We start from the raw sequence: 10,408 nt of genomic DNA on the forward strand, positions 1-10,408 counted from the left end.
AAAGAAAGAGTACAATTTACCATAATCTGTATCCTGTCTTATGGAAGCGCTCATTCAGTGTTTCAACCGCAGAAAGACGTCAATATAACAGCTTGCAAACAAAATGTCACGTAACATCAGAAAAACGTGATTTACCTCAGGAAAAAACACATTCAGTGACCATAAACTCTTTAGTCAGCTAGAAAAATGAACTCTGGACGGAAGCATTTTGCTAAATACATGCACCATATAACATATTTATTACAATTTGAACTGTTCTTCAATGTTTAATTTATGTTTGAATAAATGTCAAGTTTTTATAAAAGCCTCCATTTAAATATTTATATATAAAAAATAAAAAAGATTGGGGTAGAAATATAATTACACAGTTGTAACCTTATTATTATAAAAGCTTAATTGAGTGTAATTTAAGTGTTTGTAGACACTTTTAACCTTCAATATTATAGTAATATAGTACCAACTGACTGATGTATATTTTATGGCATTCATTGAGAATTTTTTTTTCCCCTGAGAAAATTTGCCATGTACTGTACCTGATATATATATCCAAAATAATCAGTATTGAACTGTATCAAATTGCAAGTTTGTGATTCAGAACTGAATTGAATTGTAAAATGTGTCAAAACCCAGCCCTATATTATATTACAATACCAGGACACTGTCCCAGTACGTTATTTTATATATTGTTTTAAAATATATATGTAAAAACACTTCAATTTACTCGTAATCAAAACCGTTTTCTCATAGGAAAATTTTTAGAAGCAGATTTACCTTTAACACAACCCCTTTTGGTTTTTGCCTTTCTTCAGTTTGCACACGAACAAATGTTCACATTTTTTCTGTTTGCACAGAGAGAGCCCTCAGCATAGGCATAAACGAGATGTGTAAGTGCTCCTCAGAGAGCCGTGTGACCTTGCAGTTGTCCCTGTGTGAGGAGGTGGGCCAAGGTGCCCTTTGTTGTATTGGATTGTCTCTGTGAACTCTCCCTGCTCTCTGATGGAAGCACCAGCGCAATTATGGACTCTATTTGTCATCATTCATTCTCATCTCCTAAAACCTTAATCCTATTTGTGCCTCATCATACTCTCCATTATATCAAGCTTAGCCATGTTTACTCCACTTGGAGGAGGAACATGTATTTTCTTTTTCTCTCTGTTGTGTCGTAATGGAGAGATTTACTGATATAGAAGCTTCAAAAGCTCTAATCGTATGTGGGTTTAAATGAATTAATGTTCAGAAAATAACTCAAACCAGGTGAGTGTAAACTGCACAAGTTTTGACTATCAGTTTTGTTTTGTTTTTCTGAAGGGCTTCTTCCTGACTGTATCCTTGGAGTCGATCCTGAAGGTAGCCAAACATGCTTCTGAAAACAACAAGATCTTCTGCTTAAATCTGTCAGCTCCATTCATCTGTGAGTTCTTCAAGGAGGCCCTGATGAAGGTTATGCCTTATGTGGATATCCTTTTTGGCAACGAGACGGTGAGTATGTTTATGTTGACACACGGCACGAAAGTATGCGAAAAAGTTTAGTTGCTCTTATCAGCCCGTCTCATCATTGTACATCATAACTGTCGTTTCATTCTTGCTGTGCACTTGATGTGGTCAGTTCCCTCCAACACTTCAGATGAGAGGTTTCACATACAGTAGGCTTGAATAGAGAACCAATCCAAATTGTCATATTTTGTGAATTTAATGTTTTTGTACTTTTTATACAAATAGAATAGTCATCCCATTTCAAATGCATTGTGGTCCAGCACTGTCTGTACTCATTGTGAGAGTAACACCACTCAGACCGCCTGCAGTCTAGGCCATAAACAGCCTCTTACCTCAGCGTTTGAGATGCAGACGCTGAAGTAATGTTCTGAGTCATTGTGGTCTCAGGGCCACGCTCTGTTCTGTACGGGCGGTGGGGGACGTGCTACAGGCTGGCAGTGTAGGGTAAAGGTGTTTGACTTGTGCTGAGAAAAGCTTTACTTTTAAGTATCTTCAGCACATATATATTTTGCATGGTTGTTTTTTCCACACCACCAATAAGATACTATGCAATAGGATTTTTATTAGTAAGATCAGTTATTCTAATAACTTAAAAATATTTGACAGTAAAGATAAAGTGACTGCTGCTGTTAGTAAAAAAATGTGATTCATGGTTTTAAGTTACAGTTTCCACACAAATCTTAAGCAGCATGACTGTTTTCAAAATGAATAATAAAAAGTAGTATTTCTGGAGCACTAAATCAGCATATTGGAAAGATTTCTGAAGGATGATGTAATACTGAAAACTGCATCACAGGAATAAATTACATTTTTACATATGTTCAAGTAGAAAACAATTGTTTTAAATTATAATTTTCACTATAAATATAAATATTTTTATTGCTGTTTTGCTGTATTTCTTTTACCAAATAAAAGCTTTTGAAAGACTTTTTTTAAGGAAATTTGGTCCCACTTTATATTAGGTGGCCTTAAAGGGATAGTTCACCCAAAAATTAAAATTTGATGTTTATCTGCTTACCCCCAGGGCATCCAAGATGTAGGTGACTTTGTTTCCTCAGCAGAACACAAACAAAGATTTTTAACAAAAACCAGTGCAGTCTGCCAGCCAAGTAATAGAGGTGGATGGGCACCAGACCTTTAAAAGTAAACAAAAACACGCACAGACAAATCCAAATTACACCCTGCGACTCGTGACGATACATTGATGTCCTAAGACACGAAACGATCGGTTTTTGCGAAAAACTGAACAGTATTTATATAATTTTTTACCTTTGATACACAGCCACGTCCATCTGTCCTGATCACGAGCTTTGCATCCGGCTCGTGACATGTGAGCGCGCTCTGACGTAGTATACGCAAACGCCGTAAGGGTAAATCGGTGAAAAGTCACGGATGAATTTGCGCAAGTAAACGTAATCTTTTAGTTTTAAATCGGTTTGAACAATCAGGATAAGCGCAAGTAATTACCATTTTGAATAGCCGCTATACCCACAATCTCTGTGTAAATAATGAGTGTCGTATACACGCGACAGATCGCTTCCGGCATTTGCTTATACTACGCCAAAGCGCGTACACGTGTAACGAGCCGGATGGTAAACTCGTGCTCAGGACAGATGGACGTGGCTGTGTATCAAAGGTAAAAATGATATAAATACTGTTCAGTTTCTCGCAGAAAACAATCGTTTTGTGTCTTAGGACATCAATGTATCGTCACGAGCCGCAGGGTGTAATTTGGATTTGTCTGTGCGTGTTTTTGTTTACTTTTAAAGGTCTGGTGCCCATCCACTGCCATTATATGGCTGGCAGACTGCACTGGTTTTAGTTAAAAATCTTCGTTTGTGTTCTGCTGAGGAAACAAAGTCACCTACATCTTGGATGCCCTGGGGGTAAGCAGATAAACATCAAATTTTCATTTTTAGGTGAACTATCCTTTTAACTACTATGTACTTGCATCAAAAAATAAGTATGTATTTATTATGTTCATATTGTATTGCAAAACCCTTTTGCTGCTATTGAGGTGGGATACAGGTAAGGTTAGGGACAGGTTTGGTGGTATTAGGTATTGGTAGGTTTAAGGGTGGGTTAAGGTGTAAGGGATGGGTCAACAGTGTAATTATGAATGTAATCACAGATATTAATTATATAAGTAATTACATTCAGGTATTTTTTAAAATGTAAGTACAGTGTAAAAACATAAGTGCATTGTATCAAATGATTAAGTTAAATGTAAGTGCATAGTAGTTAAAAGAGAAGTTCACTTCCAAAACAAAAATTTACCAATGATTTACTCACCCCTTGTCATCCAAGATGTCTTTCTTTCTTCAGTCGTAAAGAAATTGTTTTTTGAAGAAAACTTTTCATGATTTCTCTCTATATAGTGGAACTCAATGGTGCCCGCGAGTTTGAACTACCAAAATGCTGTTGAAATGCAGCTTCAAAGGACACTAAACGATCCCAGCCCAGGGGAGAAGGGTCTTATCCCACAAAAAAATATCTATTATTTTCTAAAAAAAAAAAAAAAAAAACTGACAATTTATATACTTTTTAACCTTAAATGCTTGTCTTGTCTAGCTCTGCGTGTACTGTGTATTCCGGTTCATGACAGTTAGGGTATGTTGGAAAAACTCCCATCTCATTTTCTCCTCCAACTCCAAAATCGTCCTACAGTACATCGCTGCAGAAGTACAGACCCAGTGTTTACAAAGTGATTGTGCAAAAAATATCAAACGCCCTTAACAAAAAGTAAAACAGCAATGTAGCACGAGTTTGAAGTTTAGATGGGATTTGTGGTTAAAAAGTGTATAAATATTTATTTATTAAAAAAATGACAAATCGTTTTGCTAGATAAGACCCTTCTTCCTCGACTGGGAACGTTTAGAGCCCTTTAAACTGCATTTTGGAATTTCAAACTTGCGGACACCATAGAAGTCCATTATATGGAGAAAATTCCTGAAATGCGTTCCTCAAAAAAGATCATTTTTTTTACAACTGAAGAAAGACAGACATGAACGTCTTGAATGACAAGAGGGTGAGTGCGTTGTCTGTATATTTTTGTTCTGGAACTGAACTACTCCTTTAAGGCCACCTAATATAAAGTGGTACTGAAAGATTTGGCAGTGTATGAAAAGTAATTAATTGTTTTCTGTGTATTTATAACTTGATCAAAAATTTAAAAAGCAATAGTGATAATAGCTGATTTGCTATGTAGCACTTCAGGTAAAAACTAATGGCAGAAAAATTGACTCCACACACCAATTGTGCGAAGTGTTGAATCACGTTGACGCACACTATTTGAATTTGTTAGCCATGTGAAGTTCTTACTCATTTTGAGACACATTTGGCACTCTATTTTCACATTTTTTTGTTTTTATCATGTATAAATTACATAAAGCAGTCCTGCCCACTGATAGCCGCATAAACGTCTGCTGCAATATAAATCTCGACCGATTTCTAGTGTTGCGTTACTGTATACTGTCAAACAGCCCAGCTAGGAAATTAAACACTGATGCTGGTCCGATTGAGATTCTCTTCACCCAAACTATTTATAGAGCTGCTGTAGTTCCTGTTAAACTGACAGGCACAATTTAAATTTTTCTGGGGCTAATTAAATAGCGTACATGTGGCGAGTAGCTGCAGGCTTTGTTGGGCAGTATTAGTGCGTGTTAGTCTTTATGTATGCCTAGCTTTCTGCTGGTTGGTATGAAGTGTTTTGGCAGCTGGAGCTTGTCTGAATGCGTGTGTGTGGGCGGGATCTAACGCAGACAGGCAGGCCTTTATCTGTGCTGACAGGGTAGGCGCAGCGAGAGACGTCCAGGCCCTGCACCAGCCTCACGCCCCCTTAACTGGCACACACCAAGTGTGTAATATCCAGGGAGCGGCGTTGGTCTAATTGAGTCCTTCCCTGCTCCCCTCCTGCCTGCCTGCATGACATGAACCAGAGAAAGTGAAACATTTCAGGAAATGTAATGGCCTCCAGTTAATTAAGTGAGAGAGCCATGCAGTAAAGAGCCAAAACCAGATGGCGCTGAATTTATGCTCGCCGAAATCGACACACACAGCGGCGCGTACACAAGCGCGTACGCAATCTCGAGCAATTTGCCCGCCGTTTGCCACATACATGATAAAATTCAACAATGTGAATTGTCTGTGTCATTACAGATGAATTTGTTGAGCAGAAGGCTCAGACAATGTAGATAAATGGCATGATTAATTGGAACAGAATGAATAACCCTGACTGATGTTGTATAAGCAGTGATTAACTTGCGCTCAGAGCTCAGATTGTTTTAAATAACAGGGGAGTTAAAGCCATGATTGCTGGGAGGTTACGAAATGATTGAAATCGCTCCGCTGCTGCTTATGGGAGAGAGAGAGAATAAGAGAGAGAGAAAGAATCGAGGGAGGGAGGGAGGGAGGAGGAGGAAGACAAGAACTTGGAAGAGTTGACTCATTGTCAAGATCTACCCAAAGGCCTTCAGCCTAACGCTGACTTTTAAATAATGTTATTCATGTCTCAGAAGACAGACAAGGAAATTGGAGGCTTTTGACATGCCCCAGAACAAATCATCTTGGACTTTGCATCAGAAGCCTCCTTGTTTGCCTCTGTGTGGCATGTTAATCATTCTTATAAAACAGTTAGTACCAGTCTTCCAATTTGATTGGCTGAGTGGCGTTTTTAGAGCGCTGATATTCAGTCAGTGGGAAACAGTAGGGATGTTTCACTTTTTGTAGTACTCCTTACGTCATTGTTTACACATTCCTGTCAGACTGATTATACAGTTGATTTTAGCTTCACTTGGATTTGTTTTCATTAGGGATGCATTAGTACCCTATAGTACCATAGAGGGTTTTTTAATGAGATCAATCAATATTGGGTGTTTAATTGTTCGTGTTCTATTCTACTATTTTACATTTCAATTACCTGTGCAAACATCACGCTTGCTTAAAGTTAATCTTTAAAAATACAAATAATTAAATAAATAACACTGTTAAATGTAATCTTTAGCAAATCTCAAAATAAATATCAATTTTTCACACTGTACATTTTAATTTTGAGATGCCTAAATTCACTTGTAGCTTTCTTTCTTTCTTTAGTAGTGTTTTATTCATTTTATTTTACATTTCTTTCAATTTTATTATAAAATACATGATGGCTTAGCAAATACAGTTGTGAATAATAATCAAAAACAGTTGGTTATGTGGATCATTATATTGTATTTATGCATTAAAGTGACCACATTTACCAGCTGATGGCTTTAATGTTAAAGAAGTTCACTTCTAGAACAAAAATTACATATAATTTACTCACCCCCTTGTTATCCAACATGTTCATGTCTTTCTTTCTTTAGTCGTAAAGAAATAGTTTTTTGAAGAAAATATTTTAGGATTTCTGTCCGTATAATGGACTTCAATGGTGCCCCCAAGTTTGAACTTCCAAAATGCAGTTTCAGTGCAGCTTCAAAGGGCTCTAAATGATCCCAGCCGAGGAAGAAGGGTCTTATCTAGCAAAACGATCAGTCATTTTCTAAAAAGACAATTGATATAATACTTAACCTCAAATTCTCGTCTTGTCTTCTCCAACTTCAAAATTGTCCTACATCGCTGTTTTACCTTTTTTGTAAAGGGAGTTTGATCATCTTTGAACGCTCACTTTGTAAACACTGGGTGGGTACTTCTGCAGTGATGTAGGAGGATTTTGAAGTTGGAGAAGAAAATGAGATGGGAGTTTTTTTGCCTACCCTAACTGTCATGAACCGGAATACACAGATTTGACAAGTATTTGAGGATAAAAAGTATATAAATTGTCAATTTCTTTAGAAAATAACCAATTGTTTTGCTGGATAAGAAGACCCTTCTTCCTCGGCTGGAATTGTTTAGAGTCCTTTGAAGCTGCATTTAAAATGCATTTTGGAAGTTCAAACTCGAGGGCACCATAGAAGAACATTATATGGAGAGAAATCCTGAAATGTTTTCCTCAAAAAACAACATTTTTCAAAATCACTCATTGCTCATGACTGAATAACTTTTGTATGTTAATCCCTGTTTTTAATGAAAACTATGCAATTTTATTTTACATTTGATTATTCCATTTTTGCAAATGAACATTACAAACTTGCTTTTTTGCGCTATTGCTTGTAATTTGCTTATTGTGAAATGTGTCTGTATCTGAAATGTATCAAATGTACTGACTATTTTGTTTTGCCTCAAGGCTGCCTATGTTGGCTTTCTTAAGCCAACGTCAAAGTTTGTTCACAAACTCTAGCCTCTTAGCAAAAATAGGCAAATTATCTATTCATTATATGTGACCCTGGACCACAAAAGCAGTCTTAAGTAGTACAGTTATATTTGTATCAATAGCCAAAAATACATTGTATGGGTCAAAATTATCGACTTTTCTTTTATGCCAAAAGTCATTAGGATATTAAGTTAAATTTCCTACTGTAAATGTATCGAAATCCAATTTTTGATTTGGACAACTTAAAAAGTGATTTTCTCCTTTATTTAGATTTTTTTTGCAACCTCAGATTCCAGATTTTCAAATAGTTGTATCTCAGCCAAATGTTGTCCTATCCTAACAAATACACCAATGGAAATCCTATTTATTAAGTTTATTTATTCAGATTAAATCATCTGATTTTTTTAATCAAATTTCGAAAAATTGGCCCTTATGACTGGTTTTGTGGTCAAGGGTCACATATTAGCAGAATTACACAACATTCTTAAGATATTTTTGAGTCAATATTTTAGCTAATGTGATTATACTACCAATAGAACTGCAGTGCTCTCGGGTCCATTTAACACCTTTTACCATATTTAAGTAAAGTATGTAAATCTATCCCACAGATTTTCTTCCATAATCAGGGCAGAAAATGCAGAAATGGTCCAGAATCCGTCTGGGCCTAATTATGACTCTGTCTGGTGCTCTACATCTCGACTCATCCGTTGACAATAACCACTGTGCTTTCTTTGTGGAAGGATACGTGCGTGTTTGCATATCCACAGTGATATTTTCTTGTGCTGGAGTGTGTGTCCTCCCCCGCTGATTGCGTGTAGGTGACGGACAGTTCATGCAGGAAGCCCGAGGCGATGAGGGATATGCCTGACATTGGGCCCCCATCTCCCAGCTGATTCAGACAGCTGCACGCACACACACACACAAATATTGAGAGACAGATGTCAAGTTCTAAAAATCTTGTTGACAATCAAACACGGACATTTCCAGCGCTCTGAGCCGTGGCAGGCCCCCTCTGAGATGCTTAGAAGTCTTCCTGAGACATTTGGCGATGTTTTACATGGTTAGCAAAAAAATGTTTTAAAGTAGTTTGGAAGCAGCTGTCTGAATTCAGAGCAGAAGGAAAGAGGGACAGGCAGAGAGAGAGAGAGATGCAAGGTGAGGTAATTAAAACAATGCCGGAGCTGGATGCTGTCAGGGAGACTCACGCGATGCACACTCTACACGAGTGCTTTACTGCATCACTCACTGCACTCAATTACAGCCGTCTGTCTGCTCTCGACCCCTATACAATGACCTGCAAGACATCGCTGTGCGGAGAGACAGTTAGGAGTGCTAGGACAAGTGATTTGCTCTCAGGGAGCAAGAGACGCTAACAAAACAGTACCAAAGTTGTTGTTGTTTTTTTTTGGTTCCTCCAAAATCGTACTACCGCTAGTGGCGGTAGAGGCTAAGGAAGCATAGCCTACCTGAAATTTTGAGATGAAAATGGGAGAAGGATGATTTAATGTTCATAAGATTCAGAATGTATTTTTTGTTTGCAATTTGTGTACACTATACGATGTTACTGAAATCAAAAGCACAGATTTTCTTTCAGGAATGTGCCGAATCTGCCATTTTCATTACATTTAAATTTAGATGTTTGTTGTAAGAGATAGACTAGGTCAATTAAATTATATTTGTATTATCTTGCTGTATTTGTGTCATTTTCTTTCAATTTCTGTCTAAAAGTGACCAAAAAGCCATTTAAAACAATTAAGCAAATCACATCTTCCTAGACCACTACAATTTAGTCTCCTCTGTTCCGTTTTAAAACCCATGAGACACCATTGATTGCTTCATTAAAAAAACATGAAAAATCAAATAATTAAAATTGTTATATTACTGTTATTAGTATTCATGGTATCAGTGGTAATTAGTATTATTAGTGGTTGTATTATAATATCACTATTAATATTTTCCAATTGTGAGAGAGTTTTAAAGTTAATATATTGTTAAAAATCATGGAACTGTCATGGATTTTATTATTTTATAGCAATAACAAATTTGGCAATTACGCTCTTTGTTTTGTGTTTTTTTTTAATGATGATTCATTAAAGAATTGGACTGAAATTGATTTTTAAAAACTTTTACAGTAACCCAAACATACTGGAAAGGTCATGGAAATTCATAATTTATATTTAGAAGCCTCAGTACAGAATGTTAAGCAAGTTAAGTTACATTGCTTGGAGAAAGGTTATTTGTTTGTTGTTTGTTTCTGTTTTTTTATGTAACTTGTATAATTATGCATCCTAAATGTGTAAATTATGCATAAAAAGCCCCATAAATTACTGTTATAATTTACTGTCATAATGTATGTAACTATAGTACTTTGTATGGACCAATGAAATCAGTATAAATTTTTTGCCAAATTCTGTTTTTTATTTTTTTTTCTGGATGTTTTAATGGTGAAATTAAAAAATAATAATCAAATAGCATGTCTAATTAATTCAAATAATGAAACTTGCACAGTTTAACAGCAATTTTTGAAAAGTTCAACAAAAAATTACATTTTTAAGGCCCTATGAAATACATTTTTTTTCTCAAATTCAGTTTTTTTTTTTTTTACCATTATTTTTCTGGATTTTAATTACTTCATTACATTTTTATAATCAAAAGCATGTCTAATGAATTGTTTTTATAAAG

At 36.1% G+C, this 10,408-nt stretch overlaps 1 protein-coding gene across 1 annotated transcript in view; it reads left to right on the top strand.

Moving 5' to 3' along the window:
* Nucleotides 1-10,408, top strand: part of LOC141325908 (adenosine kinase-like) — a 124,361-nt gene that overhangs the window by 60,945 nt on the left and 53,008 nt on the right. Inside the window, exon 3 of the mRNA XM_073834633.1 lies at nucleotides 1,309-1,479. Coding sequence (XP_073690734.1) covers nucleotides 1,309-1,479 — 171 coding nt within the window. The remainder of the gene's footprint in view (nucleotides 1-1,308; nucleotides 1,480-10,408) is intronic.

This window comes from Garra rufa, chromosome 2 (assembly GCF_049309525.1).
Source record: "Garra rufa chromosome 2, GarRuf1.0, whole genome shotgun sequence".
In the NCBI taxonomy this organism is placed as follows: domain Eukaryota; kingdom Metazoa; phylum Chordata; class Actinopteri; order Cypriniformes; family Cyprinidae; genus Garra; species Garra rufa.